Source organism: Oryzias latipes, chromosome 8 (genome assembly GCF_002234675.1).
Source record: "Oryzias latipes chromosome 8, ASM223467v1".
NCBI lineage: Eukaryota > Metazoa > Chordata > Actinopteri > Beloniformes > Adrianichthyidae > Oryzias > Oryzias latipes.
In genome coordinates, this window is record NC_019866.2 from 4,997,935 (window position 1) to 5,024,074 (window position 26,140).

The 26,140-nt window shown below is 42.3% G+C and overlaps 1 protein-coding gene across 3 annotated transcripts; it reads right to left on the reverse strand.

Moving 5' to 3' along the window:
- Nucleotides 1-369: 369 nt before the first annotated feature.
- mpp3 (membrane palmitoylated protein 3) lies at nt 370-22,640 on the reverse strand. 3 transcript variants are annotated; one of them, XM_023957390.1, is made up of 20 exons: nt 22,497-22,640; nt 15,589-15,652; nt 15,404-15,522; nt 12,972-13,049; nt 12,681-12,761; nt 12,467-12,604; nt 12,286-12,367; nt 11,069-11,154; nt 10,290-10,364; nt 10,016-10,212; nt 9,484-9,548; nt 8,866-8,886; nt 8,344-8,385; nt 5,997-6,062; nt 5,388-5,543; nt 5,230-5,310; nt 5,007-5,100; nt 4,819-4,927; nt 4,620-4,748; nt 370-1,465 (listed from the first exon to the last, which is right to left on the reverse strand). In XM_023957390.1, the coding sequence occupies exons 2-20, from the start codon at nt 15,623-15,625 to the stop codon at nt 1,286-1,288; spliced, it is 1,836 nt and encodes a 611-aa protein (XP_023813158.1). In that variant the 5' UTR covers nt 15,626-15,652; nt 22,497-22,640; the 3' UTR covers nt 370-1,285. The 3 variants fall into 3 exon arrangements, with proteins under 3 accessions (XP_023813158.1, XP_023813159.1, XP_023813160.1); XM_023957391.1 differs by lacking the exon at nt 5,997-6,062; XM_023957392.1 differs by lacking the exons at nt 5,997-6,062; nt 8,344-8,385.
- Nucleotides 22,641-26,140: the final 3,500 nt, after the last annotated feature.

Consider the following 26,140-nt stretch of genomic DNA (forward strand, 5'->3'; position numbering starts at 1 on the left):
ATTTGTATTCAAGTTTCCACCTCAACAAAATACAAGATAGATTGATTGATTGATTAATTAATTGATTGATAGACAGACAGACAGACAGAAAGACTTCATCAATCTCCCAAGGGATAGTCTTAAACGGCCAGTTTGAGCTGCCAGGATGAAGAAGTAACTCCTTTTCCTTTAACTCGTCACTCTGAAATCTCTGATGGGCTGGAAGCACCGCTGACAGAAAAGAGATGTGTGTGAAATGCTCCTTGGGACCGAAGCCAGGGGTTCCTGGCAATGTTTCTGCTTTTTTTTTTTTGTGATAGCTGCAGAGGCTACGTTTTTAACATTCTGACGTTCAAGTACTTGAGCCAAAGTTGAGGCTAAATCAGGAAGTACATGTTGAATTCAGTTTGCTTTATTATGGCACTGTGTACATGTTAGGTTACAAACATTCTGGTTGTGTTTACAGAATAGTGGTGTTTAGTTTTTGTGTCTAAAAAGATTCAACATAATGGTGTCATGCTAAAGAAACGCTTAGAATTGCTACAATTGTTCTTCTGAACTGCTGAGAGGTTGATTAAAAATGAGTAAGAGGTCACGTCTGTCAGAGTAAAAATCCTTAGTTGTGCCAGAAAACTTTACAAAATCCATTCCTACAAGCAAAAGAGATACAACCCATTCAGCCAGAAACTCCATGTGTCCATAACATGTTCTACACTCAAACTGATGTGGTTTCTCAGGGATCCAGGGTAAACAAGTTGCATTGAAGTGCTACGACATCATTCATTGGCACGCAGACTAAAATGTACAGTATTTACACGTGAGACCTGGTCATGCATTTGATTCATTTGTGAAATTCTGGTATACTACTGGATGCATGAGCTGTAGAGTAAAAGAAAAAAAACCTGCAAATCTTAATTTAATCATGCTACTAAAGACTCGAACAGGAGTCATGATGGACCCAACTGAGATCCTGTCTCCTTTAGCTACAGTGAGGAGTGAAAAAAGTAGCAGTGATATGTAGTTTGGTTGAAGAGTTTTCTATAAAACCTTAATTTGGGTTCATTTAACTGTAGCAACAAGCAAAATCTGCTTTTTCAAATTGAAAGTTTATTTCTTCAGAAGAGTGGGCCTCAAGAGATTTAGAAAGACGAAGGAACCATAAAACAAACTTTCATCCATCTGTGGAATCAGAAACTAAGACTTTCAGCAGCCAAGCTGCTGAAAACTGAGGTATTCTCCGACTGTCTCCTTTTCAGAGTCTTGAATCATCTCTTCATGGGAGAGGACTGGTAAACAGGTTGTGGGTTTAAGTCTGGACCCAGCTGAGAGGCACCCAGAACGTCTCTCGCTCCAACCTTTCCAGAATAGCCTGCAGTTCTGCACAGGCACTGGCCGAGTCTTCTTTAATTAAGACCCGGTCCACCAGGTGTCCATACTGCTGATCAATCTGAATGGCGGACTGACGCATCTCCTGGAGGTCGTCATCCTGTTGCAAAGCACAATGAAGAACAAACAGGTTTGCATGATTTATACTTCATAAGATCATAGTTTATGCACAGAAGCCGTTCCTAAAGTTGTGTTTTGTAAGTTAGATCCAACCACGGCATTTACTCTAAGCATTGTAGGAATCAACTGTAACCACAGTATCAAAATAGATGGCTGACTTTTTTTTCTCAAGAGGAAATGCTGGTTTAACACCTTTCCACAAATTATTGGACCAGATGTGAAGAAAAGAAAAACTGTTGGTGTTGTATGTATGGCTTAGTATCTTTACCACTAAGCCATTTTAGTATGGAGAGACGTGAACGTGTGTGTGTACTTGCAAACTCAAATATCAAAGTACTTGATAGCTCAGGTGGTTGAGCAGGTTGGCCAATGTTTAGCGGTTTGATCCCGTCCCCATTCCCACCAGCCAGGGGACAAAACCACATAGTTACAAGCAGTTGTGAGATCCTCCACGTCTTCATGTGCGTACATAAGGCGTTTAAATGCTGCTAGAATGCTGGGGCATCAGTGTTTTGTTATCTTTGAATGTATATTGTGTATAATATCTAGCAAAAACACATTTTTTCAACTTTCTCAAAATTAAATGTTTCAGAACTCATCGCACCCTTTTGGTTTTGTCAAAGGGGAGCAATGAGTTCTGAAAAACTTAATTTTGGGGTAGTTTGATTTGATTTGATTTTTTTTTTTTTTTGAAATGGTTTATTTCAAGCAATTAAGTAGAAATAATACACAACAGCAATATAATCATCAGTTATACATTCATACAGTAACTAATCAAACTTAGGATAATTAGACATATTAATAAATATTGCTTGAAAGGGAGTGGAAGGAAGCGAACTTATATAATCCCACCCCGTTATACTATAACCATTTTATTACATGATTTATCAATATCCGGTTCCCAGTTTTCATCAGACAGAATTAAAAATCATAAGATATCGATAAAGCACATGACAAAGATGAATTACTTAAGTATAACGTCAAAAATAACTATTTTAGAAATCAACATGGCAAATGCAGATCAGTCATCTGGAATATATGCAGATTATATTACTTATAAAAGCCATTCATATGAATAAAACATAATACTATATCAGTAAAGTAGACACAACACTGTTTCAGGAATTTTCATAGCAAAATTTCATCAAGTAGCAAAAGTTAAAAACATGTGCAACATTATGCTACATTAGGAAAGATTTTTGAATCAATTTATCAATTTTTGGAGAAAGTGAAGTAATATCATTAAAAGTCAATCAATTTAACAATTTTCAATCAGTGATTAATCATTTGTTTTACTTTTTTTAATATTTCTTTTTGTATTTTTATTTTCTTTTTTTTATAATAAAGTAATGCTGTAGAGGAAAACTAAAAAGGGTCCATAACTGTCCATTGTCCAAGGTTGGTATTTCTTCTTTTACTGATAACAGCCGTTCTTCTGGGTTTAAACAGTTAATAGTTCTCTTCGATGTTATGACTGCAGACATTAGATTCAGGTCCATATCCTTCTTCAGCTGATATCAGCGACGGTGAAAGTTGAGGTCAAGTTGTCTGCAGGTCAGAGCTCTGCTGTTATTCAGGTTACGTCAGACATACAGAGAAAGTGATGAATCCACGTGTCATATTTCTTGAAATTATTTGGCTCTTTGGTTTATTACTCCATGTTGTTTCAGACGACCGTGATCAAACACTTCTCAAAGTCCTTCCTGGTGTTTACAACCAGAACCTTGGACCGGTCCTCTGGACCGAGTGGTTTGACGTAAATCCTGCAGCCTTTAACCCAAGTGTTCTCAATCTGCTTACGCTTCCTGAAAAGCCGTGCATGTTTTGAGATTTCAGCATTCCTTCTGGTCAGATGGTCGTTCAGATAAGCAGCCGAACCTTTCAGTTGTTTCCTTTGGGTCATCAAAGCTAGCTTGTGTTTGTGATTCACCAACCTGATGAGGATCGCTGGTTTATCCATCTCCTTTCTCCTGGGGAGCAGGTGGCAGGTCTCGATGGTATTGAGATCCAGGGAAATCCCTTTAGATGTGAGAAATGAATGTATTTGCTGCTCCAAAAACTCTGCACCGATCTCCGTATAAGCACTGCTAGCATTAGCAGTGCTTGCTCTTGCTGTCAGTTTCGCTCGAGGCTTGATTGGTACTCCAGTGAGAATGACATTCATCCTTACTTGCTGTTCCACATTGTCCAGTCTTTTCTCCAGAATCTCGACCCGGTTTTCTCGCTGCTCGTTTTGAGCCTGAAATCTTCGGAACTCTTCCATCATTTCCCAAAGTGGCGTTAGCTTAGCCGACACTTGTTCCATAAAACTTCTCAGCGTTTCTTGAATAATGTCAAGAGTCTTTTTGAGGTCTTCGTATTCCTGGGGTTTCTTCGGGGGCATGGTCAGCTCTCTTTTTTGGGGAAAATCAACCTTTTAAGTAATTTGAAGATAGTTGTATTCGCAGAGAGGCACGCCATGCGTCCTGCTGTGTAACCCGGAACCGGATATCCCCCAGAACCGGATATCCCCCAGAACCGGATATCCCCCAGTTTGAGGAAACGTTTTGCTAGATATTATTCACAATATACGTTCAAAGTGGTTAATCAGAAAACACTGATGACCCAACATTTTAGTAGCATTTAAACGCCTCATGTAAACCTGGAGACATGACAAAATTCCCACAACTGTGGTTTAGTCTGTGGTGCAAAGTATTTAAAGATTTGTATGCGTAGAAACTGTTTTGTGGTTTTAAACTGCTTTAATTTCAAGTTGTGCCTGCATATAAATTGTATTTGGTATCATACGTTTTTGATATTTGAGTGTGCATGTTTGCAAGTACACAATTTACTAAATGTGTGTCTCTCCATAATACAGTTGTTGAAAGAATGCAGAGTTAATTATAATGGAAACCTAAAAAAGTAGTTCTGTAGCTGGAATGTTCTGAATGACTTGACATTAGGTCTAGCTGTTACCCACCGACTGTTGATTACCATGGGTCAGGTTCATTTTGTTTTATAACTGATTTAATAATACTTGTTTAAGATATGTAGATTATTTATTTTTCCCCCACCAATTCCATATTAAATACTGGTAACAGAAGCCTAGAGTATAAGTGGTTCAAATAATGTGAACTGGTGCCAAACAGACTCACTGTAATGCGGCCATGATCTCCCCCTGCTGGCGAGGTGGCTGCGCTGCGGCGCCGTCTGCTTTCAGGAATGCGAGGTTTGACGAATATAACATACGGTTTAAACTCGGTTGTCCGCAGCCTCTTCACAGCCTGGAGAAACGTGTACATTCAAGACATGAAGGCAGAACTTTTGGAATGTGTGCAGACGGACCACTTTTACCTCAGGCTGCACATCAACGATGCACATCTTGTTCTTGGCCTGGACACAGCGGATAGCTTCAATACTGGTGCCATACTGGTTTTCTTTGTACTCGCCGTGCTCTATGTACCTGTGGAGCAAGAACAACAGCTTTTGAATAAAAAAAAAAACACATTAACACAAAGGTTTACGTACAATGATTAACATACTTGTTGCTCAAAACATCTGCATCAAACTGCTGTTTTGTGACAAAGTGGTACTCGACTCCATCCTTCTCGTGGGGTTTCTTGGGTCGAGTTGTATCTTTTGAGAGAAAAAACAGGTTGCATGTTTGTTTTTGTCAGACTGGTGACCGGGACAGGTCACCAGTCCGTGACCCTGAAAGGGACAAAACAGGTCAAGATGACTGGATACTTCATGTTGAGTACTTACGTGGAACAGCTACTGCATAACGATGTGGGTTTTCAGCAATCACTCTCTGTTTAAGTTCATTTATCCGTGCTCCAAGAGAACCTTGGGAAATACAGAAAATACAAATAAAACACCAGCTCACTGTAAGACACACATTGACCACCAGATATCAGGCATACCAATCAGAACCACCAGACGAGGCCTCTCATTGGGTCTCTGCTGGTAACGGGTCACCTCCTCATAGGTCAGGAAGTTGGGTTCTCCAGAATCCAAGCCATCTGCAGAGGAGCCCTGCCGGTCCTTCCGGCTCAGCCGGAAGCTCCTCCGTAAACCAGCTATGACAAAAAAGGGGGAAAGGGATGGGACGTTATTTCAAAGTAAAGAACCAGGAGGAACGTGTGCACAGCTGCTATGATGTGGTTGAACTCACTGACTGTCATGCACTGAGGAAGTCTCATGGACTGAAATCTTTTAGTCACACATTTCAAATACTTCATAGTAACTCTGAGGCTGCTAGAGAACATGCTGCCACTGAAACCACATGCAGTTTAACTAAAGCCCGAAAATGTGCGGATGTCACATTTTTTTTCCAGAGTAAACATTTTCCACAGACACAAATTCCTCTGACATGTTCAGAGGATGCTGCCTTTCTCTGAGGAAGGACTCGCAGCACAGCCTGACCCCGGCAGACGCCGCGTGAACGGACCGCAGGCTCTGCCGCCGTCAGGCCCGTGTGGATCCCCCGCTGTCAGTGGCGTGTACCTGCAGGAGTGAGCCGGCCACTGTACCTGAATAAAACTCCCAGGAAAACACCTGGCCACAGGAGGGCGCCACTGCTTTACACTTAGGAGAGACTACAACTGGCGTTAGAGCATCACACAACCCAGCCTCACACCTCCACACAAGGTGAACGAGCAGCTAAACGTGCCTGGTTGAGTGTGCAATGCCTCCAACGCAGCAGGGCCCTCGTGGGGTAGGGTGGGGGCGTGATTTAGGGCAGGAGGGGAGCAGCGCACTGACCACAGCAGCAGGGGTGGGTAATTAAAGCACAGGGGGGGGGATTTAGAAAGGGCAAAACACTGAGGGGAGTTGGGGGGAGCAGCTTCAAGCAGGTTAGCAAGAAAGCAAACACAACAGAAGCTGCAGTCAGGCTTTCAGCTCCATCTGAGCTGCAGGGTGGGGGGCAAATGGGGCAGGTGGGTCCAAGAAATAGTTCCTTTTGGTTACATTTTCTGTCTGAGCTTCAGAAGATAAGTCAAGAAGAATTAAGATTCACTCGTGCGAAGCCGTTTTAACCCTTGTGCTATCCTATGACCCCACCCTTACATTGACGTGTTCTCCCTACCATGACAAAGGTGGATAACGGTGGAAAGATTTCATGTAATCCAGAGGTGGGCACTGAGGGCCGCATTCCTGCATGTTTTCCAGCATACCCTGCTCTGGCATGTTCTAATTGGCTGGACACACCTGAACCAGGTAATCAGCCATGAGTAGGGCAAGACTATCTGGAAATCATGCAGACACACCGGCCCTCGAGGCCTGGAATTGCCCACCCCTGATGTAATCCATGGACACCAGTGAAGATCACAAATCATTGAAGAAAAAAGGTTCAGTGCACTGTCTGGTGGGTCTAGATGACCCAACTCCCAATGTTAAAGTGCCTAGGATAGCACAAGGGTTACAGATGAACATGCAGGTGTGTCTTTGTCATCCTGACCGTGGATGTTCCACATGCAGCACAGTGTTGTCCCTCGTTTATCGCCAGATCACCAGATAGACAGAAATAAGCCACGAGTGTAGAACATAGCTATGGATGTTTAACCCTTGTGCTATCCTAGGCACTTTAACATTGGGAGTTGGGTCATCTAGACCCACTAGACAGTGCTCTCATCCTTTTTTCTTCAATGATTTGTGATCTTCACTGGTTATGGATTACATGAAATCTTTCCACCTTTATCCACCTTTGTCATGGTAGGGAGAACATGTCAATGGTGGGGTCATCTAAGATAGCACAAGGGTTAAAGGCTGTAAACACTTTATCCACTTTTCTCAGACAAACTTCAACATTTTCACAATTTCCTCACATTTCAGCTTTTAAAGTTCAAACCTTCATAGAAAAATAAGTTCAGTTATATAGACAGAACACAAAGAACTGCTCACAATTGAAGATTTATGTAAATTTGGTGAGTATAAGGCATTGCATTCAGGATTGACTATGATCTACAGCAGGAGTCTGCAACCCTACAGAGCTTTTCAGGTCCGTTTCTTACTGACTACAGCCCAGTAAAAGCCACAAAGTCTTACTTTTTAGAAAAATAAGACTGCTATATTGTTACTATTATTGTGTACATAAATTGACTTTTGACTTTTGGTATAAATAGACATGAAGAGAAAATCAAATGGTTTATAACGTTTGACAAAGGTTCACATAACTTTCTTTCAAAACAAAAGACACTGTTCCAAAATAGGATCATCTCAAATCAGCAAATGCAGTACAGTCTTTTCCACAGCATGAAATCTGCCTCTTGAATGTCTTAGAATATGAGTGAGTCATGGTTGTCTTTACTGATCTCCAATTGATTTGATTGATGAAAATCTGTCAACAAACTACAAAACAGCAGAGGTGGAGCATTGTGGGTACTGTAGTCAGGAGCCTCACGGAGTGATAAGTACTGAGCTTAACCCATATGCTATCCTATGACCCCACCCTTACATTGACGTGTTCTCCCTACCATGACAAAGGTGGACAACGGTGGAAAGATTTCATGTAATCCATGGACACCAGTGAAGATCACAAATCATTGAAGAACAAAGGTTCAGCGCACTGTCTAGTGGGTCTAGATGACCCAACTCCCAATGTTAAAGTCCCTAGGATAGCACAAGGGTTAAACTGTTTGACTGTTTTGTTTTTTCTTGACGCGCCTGTCTGAAAAATCAGGACACAGAAGACAGTGAACTCTTAAAAAGAAATCATGCAAAATTGTGCCAAAAAAATAAGCAAAACAGCAAGAGCACAAAAGATGAACTGCGATACAGCGAGGGACCACTGTAGAATGAAAACGGATAGATTCCCCCCAAAGGCCAGGCTGTAGCAGGCAAAGAGCAGGAAGTGGAGAAACACGTGCACGTTCTCACCTATGTACTGTCCATTGAAATAGCCCTCACAGTCACAGTCCTCTGTAGGGAGGCAAGCAGGGGAGACAGGGGTAAGACACCTGGAAGAGTTAGAGGACAGGGAGAGGGAGGTGGGAGGTGGGAGGCAGCCTGGAGATAATGAAGGAGGGAAGAACCACTGAATGAAGGAGGAGATGCATCTGCCAGCTGTGACCCACAGCGGAGGATCAGAACTTCTGCAATAGTTCTCAATCTATCAACGAGCTAGGAGATCAGGTGAAAGACAACAACCGAGCCAGGTGAGAACAAACCCAAAACTGAAAAAAGGAACCATGATGGACTTTAAAATGAGCTAAAGTCTCCCAGGACTTTGTTGTGCTAGCACACATGTATGAACGCACACACCAAGGAGTGGACTGACACACCAGCAGCAGAAGACCCAGATGCACGCCACTCATGCAACCTTTCCACTGTCATCCCGGCTGAACAGCCCATAAAAACTCCACTGTTTCTTCATGGCGGGTGTCATGCTTCTGAACTCACCTTTGTCACATCCTTGTTCCGCTGACAGCAGCAGAGAAGATCAAAGAGGAACATTATTACAGGGGCAGAGGGCAGTTCCATCACAGATAACGGAGGAGAATGAGGTTTATGGCTCCTAAATAAAAGCAAAGGGACTGAAGAGACATCAGAGACGAGGAGGGGGACCCACTTTTATGTGCTCCTTAAAACAGAGGAGCGTGGGGCAGGGCTGGAGAGTCCCTGCAGCTTTACTCCTGCGTGATGTCATGAAGCTCACTGGCATCCCGCTAAGCTCTTGTCTGCCTGCAGCTCCGGACTAATCGGATCGCCTGCAGCTTACGCTGCATGAAGAGCCACGACGCTCTTTATCCACTCGGATGTTTCTCTTGAAAAGTGCAGTTGAGCGACAGCTGTTTGGTTCTGCGGACCAGATGGAGTCAACGTGAAATGAAGTAAACCCATAAATGTGAATCCTCTCCGTCTCTGAGCCTCTTCCTTCTTTAAAAGCATGTCTGCATGGCGAGGTTCGACGGCGGGGCTCATGCATGGGAGCACATCTGTGATGAGTGCTGCAGGTCGAGAAGGAAAGTGCAGAAAGATGCAGAAGCTGAAGTGAAATCCCGTGGAGCAGAAACTTACAGGGAGGCTTTTTAGGGGATTTTGGATTCGGCAGTGTCCCCATTTTCATCCTGTAAGCCAGTCGCCTGGATCAATGTGCAGCACAACAAAGAGTCAAAGACAGGAGAGGAATCATCAGGGGGGACAGGACAGTGAATGCACCGGAAGAGAAGTCTTCATCAATAACAGAAAAGCCAGAGAAATCTGTTTGCAAAAGGTCGACTGAGGACAGAATCACAAGGCAGCAGTTGCTGTTTCTTTACAAGTCGAACGGGAACATTAGCTGCAGCAGAAACTGTTTGTGTTTTTTTTACCTGAAAAGAACCAAAGTAGAAGCAGGCCAGTTAATCCTGCAGAGTTTGGCAGTGAACCCTTCAGCCTGCTGATGGATTACGACATTTCCACATTCAACATATGTCTGTTCACTTTCTGCTTCCATCTAATCACAGCTGACCTCAGGCTGGAACACACCCATGTGGATTTGGAAGATTTCAGATGACTGACTAACACAATTCTGCAGCGTTTGGGTGAACGGAGCGGCGAGCACGCTCACCTCTCCTGGAACTGTTTGGAGGGGATGAGTCCGGCCCGCAGGTTGCTGTCTCCCACTCGCTTTGCCTGCCACCACGTGGGGTCATCCTGTGTCACGATCTGCAGGATGTCCCCTCGTTTAAAGGGAAGTCCCGCCTCCTGGCAGGGCGTGGCCTTGTCCTCCAGGGGGATGTAGTCGAACAAAGCTCGCATGTAAACCTGAGGAGAAAGATGACCATTCTGCATGAAAGTCTGCTCAGCTGCAGCTTTGCTGATGACCTGCTGCTTCTTCTCACCTTGCTCTCCTTCAGTTTGTCCTCCTCCTTAATGGCTGGAATGATCTTCAGAGTGATGGAGCCCTGAGACTGGGACTGAACCAAGAGGAGGATTTACGTCATCATGAAGAAATGGTCGCTGGGCGCATACATGCATTTGTATGAATGATCCTCAGTTGAAAGGGAGGCACTCAGGCTTTTTAGTAATAAAAAAGTCACTTTTACAAGACTACTTTTTTAATTTGTAAAAGTAGTATTTGCTAGATATTTTAACCCTTGTGCTATCCTAAGCACTTTAACATTGGGAGTTGGGTCATCTAGACCCACTAGACAGTGCTCTGAACCTTTTTTCTTCAATGATTTGTGATCTTCACTGGTGTCCATGGATTACATGAAATCTTTCCACCTTTATCCACCTTTGTCATGGTAGGAAGAACACGTCAAAGTAAGGGTGGGGGTCATAGGATAGCACAGGGGTTACAGTAAAGTATTTAAAGACCCACTCAGGTGTAAATGGTGTTTTAATATGTTCTTGGGGCCTTTTCCTGATGATGGAGGACATAAATACAGCAATTAAGCTTACAATTGCATTTCTGGGTATTTCTTTATTCAAATTGTGGTGAATCAGGAGCAGACCAAAAAAAAAGGACTTATTCGAGAAAGAAAAAAATAGCATAATCATAATTACTGGGAACAATTTAAAAATCAATCAAAAGACTATCAGGGTGGTTCTTTAAATGTCATATCTACTGTGAGATCCAAGTGAAACTTGAGTGAAAATCAATCCAACATTTACACACCAGCAGCTGGCTGATCTCTTCAGGTCTTTTGTGGATCACAGAGACCCCGTTGACTTCCCTGAGTTCATCTCCTACATGAACCAAACCTGGGAGGAACAGAGAGGATGTTTCCGGTTTAACCCTAAGACAGGATCAGTTCAGCCGTAGCCACAACATGGAAACTAAAAGCTGTGAGAAGGCTGATCGATCCAGCAGAGACGCTCACAGCAGACTTGCATCAGGAAACCTGAACGATAACAACACCAATGAGGCAAAGATTCACAGAGGATTTTAATGAATATGGACAAACACACCGGTCACCCCTTTGCTGAGACCCCATAGATCATAGCTTCCCTACAGTTTCATGCTAAAATGTTATTTGCTCTGACTGACACTCCTGCAACCACAACGCCCGGGTTATGCTGGGTTCCTTTTCTTCAACTTTTACAACTATCCTGTTCAACAAATCTTTTGCTTGACAGGAAAAAAAGACGTTTGTAATGTCAGCCGGGACAAAAGTGAAGAAATGAGCAGGAAATCACTGAGTGTAACTGAAGAGCAGAAAGACGGCAGCTTCAAAAAGATGAAACTCTGTAGCTAAATTTGAAGAACAGGACTCTTTCACTGAAGGGAAGTGCAGACCGTTGCCTGCTCCTGCACAGATCCACAGTGAAGCTGCACCAACATAGAAGCTCTGAGCCCTGGGGGGGTGGGATTCAGTCATCATCATCATCAAAATGTTAAGGTGGGACTGCAGAGATCCTGCCTGAGTTTTAAGCTTAAAGCTGACAGCGCCACTCTACACAGCACGCCGTTTTAAAATGGTTAAAGAAGATTTACAGAAGAAAGCAACCTGATTTCACCCAGACAAACTGAAGCACTAAGCAGCAGAGATGACATGGATCGATGTAGATCAGATTACTGACTGCGCTGCACAGCTTTGCTCACACTGCTGCATACGCTTAACCACATTTTAGATCCCATGGAAGCCCGCTGAGTGACTCGGAGCTGGAGCAGTTTTGCAGCATGAGTCATGCTAAAGCATCACTGATGATTGGAGTTCAAAACTATTTTCTAAATCCAGCTTGTGGCGCCTTTTCCTTTGGGCTGGGAGAAAATGTACAGAATGCCTGCAGCTGAACTCTGAACCCCACCAGAAAACATGCAGCCTGCTATGAGATCAGGTTGCAGTTTAGTTTTAGTTTTGGACAGAGAGGAAAAGATGAAGAGTCTCTCACCGCTTCGGTCAGCTGCACCTCCTCTCATTATGCGAGCCACGATGACCGCCCCAGACGCCTCATCCCGCCTTATGGTGGCTCCCTGGGGCACAGACACACTAGGTTACTGACAGAACTTTTGGGGTCTTCCTTCTCCTGTGGTTTCCTGTGTTTCCAAGTCCACTCTTCTCCCTCTGCTCACCAGAGGCTCCTTGTTCTTCACCAGTCTGACGATCTTCACAGACTCCTCTTCCAGCTCGTCTTCAAAGTCATCGGGCAGCGGCGGTAGAACGGGGTCGAAGTTCTTCTGCGCCACGGTGTCATGCACAGAGAGGACGGCCTGAAGACAGAAAACAGACGTGTTGATGCTCAGCAGCTGAGAAGAACATGAAACAGGGAAACCAAACTCGGTTTACCTTCAGATGTGGAGACGTCAGGAGATGCAGAAGCTCCTTCTCATCGGTGCTCATGGGTCCACTCTGCAGCTCCTCTGCCACCTGTAGGTCACAGCACAGAGATGCATGTGTGCAGACATAATGAAGACTGCAGCTTCAGTAACCGACGTGAGAAGCTGCTGAGCTCAGCACTTTCCTGAGAACTAGTGAGAGAGCAGCAGGATGTGGACTCTGACTAGAGGAGCTTCAGGATGACTCAGCAACTTTGAGAAATAATTTCCCCTTTAGGTGCTGTCTGAGTGCTGAACTTACATCCTCAGCCAGACAGGAGGCGCTGTGGAGCACAGGTGTAGGGCTCTGCCTCTCGTACTGTCGCAGCTTCTCGTGAATCTGGAGCAAACAGGAGAGACGGTAGCGGGAAAAGTAGTACAAATGTAGCAAAGTAAAGACAAGAACCGCTGTCTCAGCAGAAGAAAAAAAGTGACACAAATGTTGACAAATAGAGCATTTAGAAAACAAACACCAACGTCTTTCATTCATTCTTGGAGACATTTCTACTGTCAGTCATCCTCATGGGCGTCCTGTTTGCCATAAGGTGAAAACTGAAGAGTCACAGTGAAATCCAAACTTCCCATGATCCTCTATTCCATGTGGTGTTATCATGATCTGGGGTTGCTTTAGGTCTTAGCCGACAGTCTTTATAAGATTAATAATAATACCTTTATTTATAAAGCGCTTTAACCCTTGTGCTATCCTAAGCACTTTACCATTGGGAGTTGGGTCATCTAGACCCACTAGACAGTGCGCTGAACCTTTTTTCTTCAATGATTTGTGATCTTCACTGGTGTCCATGGATTACATGAAATCTTTCCACCTTTATCCACCTTTGTCATGGTAGGAAGAACATGTCAAAGTAAGGGTGGGGTCATCTAAGATAGCACAAGGGTTAAAACAAACTAAAAGTCAAACCAAGTTTATTACGAGCTTACATAGAGCCACTTCAATGTGCTTCTGGGGTTTTTAACTTGTTTTTGGGGCTTTTTTCCTTATGATGGATAACATATTGAAAATTAAGCTTGAAATTGACCAAATGATGATCTTTAATAAGTAAGTGGATGAAAACATAAACACATTAGAAAACTAGGGCTGGTCTGATAAAATCGATCTGAATGGATCCGAACTTAATAAATTAATAATCGATCCATGAAAGCAGAGATGGATCTTTTATGCCTCTCCTTTTCTGGTGACCTAAAGCATAACAGCAGCAAAAGCCAAAGTCAGCTAGCTTGAGGCTAACGCATAATGACATTTTCCATAGGACAACTAATGCTAACGCTCGTTCGACCTGCACAAACGTTGTTGACAAATTAACAACTTTATGTGCTCACAGGCAGGAATTGTCCAAACTCTTTAAAGGAAACTTTTTTTAAGTAACTATTTTTAGTCTAAAGCACCATTTTCTGCACAAATCCTCTGGAATAAATGGTAATGCTGTCGCGCGAGCGCCACCTAGTGGCCAAACTGAAACGCCCTCCGGGAAAGGCCATAAAGATCTGAACATTATTGTTGGAGCTTCTCCTTTTGAACCACTGTATGGTATTCATCTCACTGGTTTATTGTTTCACTAGTACATTGTACAGTATGTGAACTGTATCAGATTATTATGAATATCTTCAAAACATATTTAGAATATTATTGTATTTCTATACTAATATGTCTACATGTGTAAATGTGAACATGTAAATTCAAAATGGAATCGAATCGAGTGGATTGAAAGAATCAAATCAAATCAATTCTGGAAACTGTTGGTGATACCCAGACCTAAAGAAAAAGCAGAAGCAGAGTAAAGTCTCATGTTGGATCAATTGCTTAAAAATAAAAGTCCGTTGCTCGGCGAGTTTTAAAAGTGCACCGAGCAGACGCTTGTCGAATGTTTGGAGGCAAAGATTCAGAGCCCAGATAGAAAAGACTCCTTCTCTCCTGCACTTCCTCTCAGCTCCTCAGGGAGAAGCTGATCAGCTGACCTGAGACGACAGGCTGGAGTCTGATACTACATACATCGGACATGTGTTGTGAGAACACGTTAGCGTTAAGAACACGGGTTCTTGAATGAGCTTTTAGCAGGTCACTAAGCGATATTAGCACATGTACCTGCAGTTGGAAGAGGTTTCGTGCCAAATGTCAAAGGGGTGTAAATCTTGTGAATTTGGCTCCAGGCTTTTTCTTCCACAGCTCTATTCCAATATCTTAAAGACTTTGTGTTATAGAACTCCGGTCGGGCACAAACCGCAATTATTAATTTCTCCTCCATGATCAATTTTTGAACAGTTGGCACTTCCGTGAATTAAAAAAGACCCTACCCTGATTGGTCAAAGTTCAACTAATTCAACATTTAACGTATGTTTAATGGCTGCACCTTAAATCTGTTTTGGGCTACTTAAGCCCCAAAAAAGATTTAAAAACTTGCACAGCGACGCGTGAACCCAAGAGTTTTGAGCGCAGAAGCCCAAAACGTTAAAAAGACATTTCATTGGACGTGGTTGCCAGATCCCAAATTCGGTGTGAACACAGCACAAGGAAGTAAGGCGGGGCGAGATTTAAAACAAATAAAAGAATCTGAACTCTAAGAAGGACAGGCCAGTGGTGTGACGGGCATCTGACTCTTCATCAGTAACACTACATCGTAGGGAAACAGTAATGACATGGTTTAGCCGATCAGCATGAGTTTAGCAGGAGTCGCTCACCTTCATGAGGAAACCCAGACTCCTCTCACTGAAGACGTCTTTCAGGAAGACCATGTCCTCCTTGTGGTTGGCATCGGGCCGCAGCTGGGAGGTCAGCAGGGCCAGAGTTTCATGGAGCCCTGCAGGAGAAAGGGCCGTGAACAGATGCAGAGAGGCTGGGCGTGTGGGTGGAGCGTCTGCCTTACCTGCTCCTGCTGTGAGCACCGGCATGGCCTCTTTCATTGGTCAGCGAGGTGAGGAGGGGGAAATCTGCGAGGAGACGACTCATCGTTAACCTTTGTGCACATCCTTCATTATCAGAGGAGAGAGATTTTTTTCTCAGGCAAACTGAATGAGAGGAAACGGAAAGCGTAGCAGAGACTCTGGTCGGGTAATTACCGCCATACATCATGTCCTTAGAGACTAAATGCAATAAATCCTGCTGCAGTTTCTCGTCTGTGAGTGTGGATGCGAGGTGTGCTTACAGATAAACAGTCGCTGCTGCTGCTACTATTAATCACAGCCTCTCAGCGAGCCCTCAGAGCTCTGTGTTGGTGTGTGACAGCAGCAGATGCAGAGCTGCATCAAGCAGCCGCTGTGTCAGCTCCTGATGGAAACACTGCCGATGGGACAGAGGAGGTGGAAGCTACAGAAAGGATGCGTCATGTTTAGTGTACAGCATGTTCCCTCTCTGCCGTTTATCTGCCATGCCTTCAATGACCCCCTGAGAGCGAAATATATCAACAGTAATTAGCAAATGAAGTGGCAACGCTTTGATCAGCTCAACATTTTAACGAAGATCCTGGAACAGCATGAAGGTTTTAAATCAACTCCCCTGACAGAACCTTCCCCTTTTTTTTTTAGCAAACAATGTGTCCATTTTCAGATCAAATCAGCAATCCGGTAAGCCAAAGCAGACATCAGCGGCATTATGGCAGCCTCTACAGATCAATAACTCTGTCACTCTCCTGACTATTCCACATATGACTCTTTACTCCAAACCTTATTCAACAAAAACCTCAATAACTCAAGTAAAAGTAAAAAATAAGATCAACAAGAATAAGATAAAAATGAACCAATAGGAAAAATCATGCAGAAGCCAGATTAAAAAGGGGGGTCGGCCTCTTCTCAAAGCCTACGGGCTCCCTGAGGCTCTCCGGCTGGTTGTCCGAGGGCCACTATGGTGGAACGAGGCCTCACCGAGGGTTTTGGACCTCACCTTAGGAACAACTAAGGAGGATCTCAGGATTCGCGGCTTCAAACTCTAAAAGCAAGTCACCTAGACAATAAAAACATTTGTGAACCATTCAAAGAACTTTCAAATCAATCTTAAATAAATTAATATTACTAATAAAGCCATAAAAACCTTTTAGGACCTTGTTTGTTATGATAACACAGCACACAAATACACAACAACCAGTCACTCACTTCTTGCACAAGCCCCCCAAACAGTTCAGGAAAGTTTTTCGTACTCGGATAATTTATTTTCTTAATTTTGTAAACCAGACATTTCATCTGGGAAAATACTGGAAAATGACCCTGGCAAGAAAAACTCTGATCTCATAAAGAAATGCGTAAAGAACTGAACAGTTTAGCTACATTTGAAAAAAGATTCTGGGGGGGGTGACGATGAATCGATTTCTGTTCCCACGGTCCAACCAGATGGATCTGCCTGATCAGTTATTGATCAGCAGGTGTGTTTGAACTTCCACCCGCTGCTCTGTAACTTGGGTTTTCAGGAAACCACATTGGTTCCTTCTTTACAATTTCAATTGAGTTGGAGTGATGAAAACGCCATATGATGGCGTTCCTTGGACTTGGACACGAACAGTCAAACTTAAAACATGATTGAAGACTTATTACATCAAATTGGATTTTTGATACCTTAACACCACTAAAACTACCTTAACACCGTTACTGCTCAAAAATTCCTTTAATTTAGCGTCTAATTTAAAGCAAAAATATAAGTGAATTTTCATTTTCATTGCTGGAAATAAATTTAGGCGTCAAGGGGTTATGGTTTTGTAGATTTCCACATTAAAGTCTTTGTCAGACCTACAAGAAGAACCCTTAAAAAAAGCATAGGTAATTGTGGTCATTTTTAGATTTCTGAGCATGAAACAGTTCTGCAGAGCCACAAGGTGTTCACACTGCTTGACATTTAGCCCAGCTCCCAAATAATTCTGTTGGAAATCGGCTACATTTGATGTGACTGCTTTCCATTCTTCATTTGTGTTAACCCATGGCAGCTGAAAGCTCCTGGAAGAGCGTTTCCTCTGCAGAGGCTGAGAGCAGAAAGCAGCTTAAGGTGTGTGTATTTATAGGGTCCCTAACCTTAAAACATCAGCAGTGTGCCGAGGTTCCCAAATGAGGACAAAGAAATTCAGCTCAACCCTCAACGGGGAAGCTAAGGCAAACTTTTGGGAAACAAAAACACCAAACTGTTTTCAACCAAACACCTCACATTCCGTCTGCCATTAAATCACGCTCTGATATTCCTTTTTCTCCCACTTTTCTGAGCATTCTGCTCTCCTGTGTTGTTGGTAAACCGTCAGGATACAAATCGTGCTGGAAGAGGAAGATGGGCTACTAAATATTGAACATGGAGGATGTTACAGCAACATAAAGAGAGCTCTGTTGTACCATTAAGAATGAAATCAGTGCGATCAGCACATTTAGAGGAGCGAGCATGTCTGCCTGAGAACACCAACACATTCATCGGATATGTTTGAATTCCCGCCCTTAGGCCTAACTAGTAAAAACTATATGGTGCAGGACTATCTAGTGCCCTGGATATTAAAAGCAATTGGGAAACCATGATAGCTACTTCTTTTTTTTTTTTTCAAACGGCGAATATGACATCCTCGATTTCACAAAGTGAAAATCTACTTAATATGAGCGTTTTGTGATGATCATTTCATCAGAAGATGAAAATGTGGTTTATTAAAAAATACATTTAAATACATTTTTTTGGCAAAAATTGTTTAGACACAATGTATTGTGGTCTATATTTGCCAATCGATGCACACTGGATTTTCACAGACACTTCTGGGAAATTTCTAGGGCACTGGATTTTGGAAATGTAGATTCGGACGGCATTATTAAATGGCAAACGCACTACATAGTGAGTAGGGAAGGAATTTGGACAACCTTTATCTTTTCTTTTTTCTGTTTTTTTAAACATCTCTGGTAAAAAAAAAAAAAAAAAGGTCAATCATCACAATGCCTCTGACATCACATCATCTGCATTCAGCCAGGATAAAAAGACATTCAGCCCAGAAGAACAGAAACATCAGAGGTTCACTGTATTTGATTTATCTGTTCAGTTAGAAGTGCTTCATTTAACTTGTGGACTTTAATATTCAGATGTTTGAGAAAACTAAAGGAAACATTAATGTTTTTTTTAGTTTTTTTTTAAATACAGCCATGAAAGATAATTGCATTTTTTACATTAATAACACTTAGTTCTGACCTAAAAAGGATAAAAAAGCTGCCAAAGTTTTAAACTGATCTTCCGGATCAAATTGGAATTCTTAGACCATCATTTGTCTTTTGTCTCAGATTTTTTTACAAAGGGATGTTGAAATAGTTCAAGAGTCGATCACATCAGTCCCTGCACCTCAGCTCTCGATGGATGTGAAAAACTTCCATGCAGAGTTCAATGGGACTTCTGGTAAAGATCACATCTCCGGCTTTAGCCTGGATAAACTCCCAGTGAGCTAAAAGCTCTTTTTATGCAACATAAAGCTTTGAGAGGTGTTAGCATCAAACATGTTCTGGTCCAGAATGGGAGATGGAAATGTTTTCTTCCAGCGTGGAAAATGCTGATTGTTTCTCTATTGGGAGCTGACCGTCATCCTGCTGAGTTTGAGCTGAAAAGCTGAAATTCACATCAGGTTTTGAACTAATCGGTGCACTTTTTTCCCCCCTGAACCTCTCACCCTTTGAGGTTTAAGTTAGTCATTTCTATATAAATGATACTCTTTATTTGTATTTGTATTATTTTACATTTACAGAAATGTTGGATTTTTTTTTCTCAGTCCATCCAGGTTTTCAATGAGCAAAAAGGCTTTTTTTTTCTTATTATTATAAAACACCCGACTTGCTCCAATCTGACATCAACATGGCTCATCAACATGGCTCCAAACATCAGATCCCCAGACGTCACTGATCCAGGAATAGATTTCGACATGACGTTTTTGCTTTTTGTCCTGCTTAAAATGACATTTTTGCATCAGATCTAGTTTAGAGCTAAGCTGAAGATCATTTTACGTAATCAGCTGATCACATAACATTCTTAACCATACATCATCCTCCTTTACAACACATTTTACTACAATACACAGATTAGTGATGACATCCATATTTCAGAAATAGAAGCTTGAACTGATGACCAGTTTCAGCCTGAAGCCCAAAAAGCTGAAGGCCCAAAATGTTTTGGTTTATTTTTATATAGAGAGATTTAGTCCTGAAGAAGCTCCAAGTCATTTGTTTATTATGTTTTCAGGCTTTTTTAACCTGAGACATAATTTTATTTCAAGGAATCCAAATGCTAAGACATGTTGTCGATCAATTCTTGTCATGTCACTTGTCTACAGGGACAGGTTTGCATGAAGCTCCGCCTACTTGCAGACTTGGTCTCTGCTGATAAGTAACAGGATTTTTCAGCAGACTCCTGGTCAGGTAAAACACTTCCTGATTTAAAAGCAGATTTGTCACAAAAACAGCTTCATCAAAAGTTTGGTTTTAGATAGAAATATGTCTGTCAAAAGGCTTCAGGGTGTTCATAATTGCGCAATATAGTAAACACCAGTGCAGAAACATTTATTCATGTAAAAAAAAAAGATTCCTTTTTGGTTTATGACTAAGACAGAGTATAAGGCCCACCATAGAAACAAAAAATTACTACATTTATGAAAATAAAGTTGGAAATTTATGAGAAAAAAGTCATAATATTAATAGAATAGAGAAGCAAATTTTTAAGAAAAAAAATCCAGATTTTATGAGAATAAACTAGAAAAAATTATGACCCAAAAATTATAACTTAGAAAGGAAAAGCCATGCGTTTTCTAAAATGAAGTAGGTTGTGTAAGCCTCCACCCACATTACATGCTGACTAAATCAATCATTGTAGCCATTTCTGGTTTTTTTATCATAGGAATCTATGTGCTACGATGCCTTTGGAGCTCTGCAACTACACTGACTCACCCGCCGGAAAGCCCCTCCTTGTGGGTCTAAAATCTTCTTCTGAAGTGGCCCAGTGTTCTGCAAGTTCTTTAGGATATCTCTATACCTATAATAAAACAACATCAACTCACCAAAAGATGTAGTATTTCCTTATTTATGAAACCAGTGCTGAATGCAGGACAATGGACTCTACGCCCTTCATATAACATAATATTGATTTTTTTATACAAATTTTCTTACTAGACAGACTATTTCTTTATAAATGTTAAGGCTTTAATCTCGTAAGTTCTTCTAAAAATATAGCTTTGTTATGGTACTATACTGACTTTTTTTTTACTTATAATTTTCTCCTAAAATTAAGACTATTTTCTGTTCATTTCACGACTTCATTCTCGTAAATTCATTACCTAAATTCATTCATTCATTCATTTTTTTTTTTTCATTCCCGGCCACTTCATAGGTTGATTGGCAACTCTAAATTGTCCATAGGTGTGACTGTGAGAGTGAATGGATGTGTGATTGAGGATATTCTACCCTGCGACAGACTGGCGACCAGTCCAGGGCATCCCTTGCCTACGCCCAAGTGGCCGGGATAGGCTCCGGCAACCCCGTGACCCCGAAAGGGAAAAACGGTCAAGAAGATGAATGAATGAATGAAAAAATAGATGTACTTATGGGGTTACCAATCAGAGGTACATGTTTCCCCACAGGTTGGAATAACTGCTTTTATTTGCCTAATAATTGAGATTGCCCAGATATGTGCAAAATGGCATCTATGGTTTGATGTCAAGTCATTTTTTTAATCTTTTCTTTTCTTTTTGGAGGAGGGGGGCAGTTTGGAAAAGTGTTTTACATTTAAAACCAAAAAAACACTTATCTGCCTTCATGCAAACCATATTTATTTCGCATCATCTCTCTATTTACTTCCCTTTTCACGTTGTAGCTGACGACATTCAATGTCATTACAGGAGAGCGGCAGAAACCATCATGAAGGATGCTGGGATGTCGGATGACTGTTTGATGTTTTCTGCCATTTCTCTGAGGACGTCGGAGCACAAAAGGGCCTCTTGGGGTTTGTGCTGTGCTGTGTGTGAATTTAGTCATCACTTCACATTTCTTAAAGATGTCAGTTTGCTGAGCTGGTGTGAGGCTGCAGATACAGAACAATGTCCTCTCATGACGGGGGGGGGGGGGGGGGGGGGTCTCTGGCCTCAGTCCAACAGTGGGTGTGTGAAGAGCACATGTGGACACGCACAGTGGAGCATGTGTCACACCAACACCAGAGTACGTCTTTGTCCGCTCGTGATCGAGCGTCTTGGCTCGTCTGCCTGCTGCCTGGAAAATCAACATGCTCCCGAGCAGCTAATCCACTGTCCTGACAGTAATGGGAAGCAGCGGCGAGCGTGTTTGGCCAGAGTCCAACATGGCTTTCGCACACAAACGCACACGTGTGCACGGCAGCCACAAAAGCCCCCCATCATCTAATCTGATCTCGCAGAGGGTGTGGCCACACAAACTTAAACCCTCTCCTACATGGAGGGGAACCACTGATGCTGATAGCGGGAACACTCCTCAACTGGGACTTGGTCTGTGGACCCCACCTTAACCCCTTTGTCCACCCACTCACATCTGCAGAGAAAAGCAGAGGCAGTTGTTGGCTCTTTTCCTGTTTCCACTCCGCTTTCTATCCCTGCTTTCCCGTGTCTGTGGATCCTAATCCCACCCCTCCATGCCTCCCTCCCTCTCGCTTTTCTCCATCTCTCTGCATCACTCTGCAGTGCCACCCCCCAACCCCCCCCCCCCCCCCCCCCAGCCTCTACTGTCAGCTGGCATAGGGAGGAAGAAAGGGAAAGCCCTCCCAGCTGATGCCTCACATTCTCGCTGAAAACAAAGGGATGTGGACAGCAGCGAGCAGCAGCGGTCATACCTCTGTGGTGTCGGCGTCCCCCCTCACTGCAGCCGCACGCTCTGGTTCCCCGTCCTCTTTTACTTCTTCCTCCTCCTCCGGCTGCTGCTTCCATAAACCTGCTGCTGCTGCTGCTGCTGAGAGGCTGCCTCTTCCTCTTCCTCTATCCTCTCAGCCACTCCCCTTCCCTCCCTCCCCGGCGTTCATGCTTGATGCTCTTTCTGCTCAAAACATTAAGAGAAAAAAGACTAAACCTTGGCAATTTTTCTTTCCAACACTGTCAAGTGTTTGTTTTATTTATCGCATGATTATTTAAAAACTAGCTTATTTTAAAAGGTGAAACATAAAACTACAATAAATGGCAGCTGTTATAATTTTTTTTTACAAATTTGCCTCTAAGGCCGTTTGTAAAATCCCCCCCAACCCATAACTACTAAAAAACGAAAAAGTGTGGGACTACCCTGGATTTTAAATTAAAAAAACTAATAAATATGAACATTTTACAAAGACTAATTATGAATCCACTGTTTTTACCAATCTAGTGAGCATCTATGCATACTGCTTTTTTGCAGAGACTTCTGGGAAATTTCTAGGGCATTGGATTTTGGAATTGCAGAATTGGACAACCTGACAAAATGGCAAACGCACTATATCATGTACTGCATATTGAGCAGTGAAAGAATTTAGACAAAACCGATTTACTATATCCTACTAGTATTATATACTTACTGGTAGCTACCAAACTAATATAGAGAAAAACTAAGAACAATGTAGGTAGTGAGCACTTGTTGTTGTTTTTTTTTTTAAACATAAGGATTTGTCTGTCTATGGTCTGAGGTTCTCAGTAGCAGCCGGACTTTCTGAACCTCAAATGCCCCTTAAATCAGAGCACAGGTCATTATGGGTCTGCTGAAATGGACTGCAGCATCTGTTCACTCTTTCAGGGGAACAGAAAAGCAGAGCCTGATGCTAAATATAAGGGGGGAAGCTGCAAACCCAAGCTGTTTGCTCACCCCACAAAGAGGCCACAAACTGGGTCTGTAAGGAAGAGCCAGATGGACAGAGCTGCATTTAGATAATAAGGTATATTCAGGAGGCTGAGATCCTTTATTGTGACATGTGTAGGGATGCAGCAGCAGAAATGTCACTGAACTGTAATGAAATGTGTGTTCCTCATTGATGTCATCCTTCTTTCTAGCTTCTCCTTTTTCAATTTAATAAACAGAAAATGCTCTACTTTCTCCTATAAAGTCTTGTCAAAATGGGCGAGCAACCCCCCCGATTGTGACTGGAGGTCTTTTCCAAGGTGCTGACATGAAATCCTTCTATGTTTTGACAGATTCGTTGTGCGTCTGCATGCAAACAGCAGCTGGACTTCAGCCCAACATTTCATTTTAAACTGAAAACTAAATCCAACCCAAGCCAGAACTACAACAGCACTGCTTCCTTTAAGGAGCTGAGAGAGAAAAAACATCCCATAACTTCAAATGTTGTTCAGAATGATTAGGATCCATGCTTCACTTGGGATTTACCTAGGATTTATTCTTGCTTATTTACAATTTCAGATGAGAAACATCTTTGAATAATTGTTCCAAATCAGGTCAACTACAGATGAATGAAAAAAAGCCTGATAACAAACCAAAAAACACCAGAAAACTCCCACTAAATATAAAAAGATGGTAAATTATTGCATGTGCCTCGAGCAGATAAGCAGATAAAAGGCCAAATGGCTTTTATTCTTTAGGTTAAATCTTCTAACACAAAAACAAACAAATAAAATGTATCCGTCAAGTCAAATGAATTAAACATTTGGCCTTTGGGTCCTGAAGATCTCACTTCACTGCAATCATATTTACTGCTCTCTCTCCTCCAGCAAATCGCTGCCATTTCTCTGCAAGCAGGAGCCCTAATGTCCTTTAATATCTGCCCGGCGCCATGACTTTCTCACCGTTTTTCAGCCTGCAGGAGTCATCAATGCGAGCTCCCGTCTGGCTCCGTTTGCATCTCCTCTGAGGCTGAGGCTGAGGCTGCTCTCCTCTGCTGAGATAACAGGACAGAGATGGAGGGAAAACTAATCTGATTACATCACTGCTGTGAAAGACTCAACAGAAAAGGAGCACAGATCAAAACCACCACGAGAAAAACCAAAGAAGGTACCAGAGCCAATAATGTACCTTCTAGAGGAAGAGTCAGGATTGAAGCAACTGCCTCTGAGACATCAACCACCATTCTAACAGCAGAAACACTGAAAGATTTAACAGTTTTCATGTTCAACCAGATTTCAAATAGATGCTAAAAACCCACCAGCAGGACAACCTTTGTGAAACAGTAATGGCATTTTTTTCATGATGGAGGACATATATGAAGATTATTTCTTTATGAAAATCGTATTAAATCAGGAGCAGATGATAAATTGGAAAAATAGCTTATTTGTTATTGAGAAAATACAACCAGTGTGTGACAAGCTCCTAAGTCTGCTCCGTTCTGATGGATCCACTTAAAGACGACCAGATCCACATACGTCTTTGTTTTCCTTGTTTGAGCCGGTATCTGGCTAAAAACTGTACGGCTGGAGCACTTCCATACTTCTTGCTGTTTTGTTGCACCGGTAATTTGAATTTCTGATGAACTCCTGTCGCTCTGCTGAAACTATGTCCTCGAAAACGACCCGTTTTTTGTTTTTGGACCAAACACAGCATTATCCTGACTAAAAGACGCTTTTAAAATAGCTCAGAAGGTGACCCGAGTGAGTCTTCAAAAAAAAAAAGTCCTCTTTGCAGCTGTGACCTGCAGAATTTTATTAGTTTCAATTTACCCCAAAGTGGTTTCATTCAGACGCTGTGATAAATACTGACAAGAAAACAGGAGATCCACATTTTGAGTCCTCACAATAAGACGTTGCTATAAAGACGATTTTTTTTTTTTTTTACTAGAAATGGCAAATCCACAAACATGGGAACTAATCTGCAGCCCTTTGTGCTCAAAAGTGATCAACCAAAGCTTCAGCTGTAACTGAAGCTCTCCAACCGGTTCAGACGAGGAAAAAGTCAAGTCTCCCAGAGTAAAAGCAAAGAGAAGGTCTGAAGAGCTTCTTTAGAGAAGCAGCACACTAAAGGGGAAAATGTTTCATCGTTTGACGAGCCTCGCAGGCTGCAACAATGAAAGGAATTTACAGCTTTCAGTGCCTCAATAGAAGCAGAAGGAGGATGGAGACAGCAGGGAGGCGGAGCTTCTGTCACGGCTTTAGAACGGTGCAGCCGGTGCTTCTCTGTCCTCGGTGAGTCTTTGGACCCAATTTATGAGGAACCATTATCTGCTCCTTGTGCTTGACTTTGTCTGCTGCTGGAGTGTAATGTCCCACAACACAGCATCCCACATGCTTCTTCATCCATGAAGAAGACTCTTCATCCAACTGCCGCTGAGGACCGCAGCTTTAAGAAAGAGACATTCAGCCCCAATCACCATTAAAATAACCAGAAATAAATCACATTTGGGCTTAAAAATCCTTCATTACTTACGCAGAATTAAAACAAAATTTTATCAAATATAACCGACCTTTAGACGAGCTAAGTTCATTAAAAAAAACTGACAAACGTGTCAAATGCAGATCATTTCAAGCGGAAGACGTGTAAAAAAGATCTGAGTCTGTAAAGCAGCAGAAAAAA

What these genes read in the sequence shown, in the direction of transcription:
- mpp3 (XM_023957390.1), bottom strand. Translation starts at nt 15,625, where the DNA reads ATGAAAGAGGCCATGCCGGTGCTCACAGCAGGAGCAG. An exon ending in TGACGTCTCCACATCTGAAG is followed by an intron (nt 12,605 to 12,680) that starts GTAAACCGAGTT and finishes TTCTGTCTTCAG; the next exon opens with GCCGTCCTCTCTGTGCATGA. An exon ending in TCGTCTGGTGGTTCTGATTG is followed by an intron (nt 5,311 to 5,387) that starts GTATGCCTGATA and finishes GTATTTCCCAAG; the next exon opens with GTTCTCTTGGAGCACGGATA.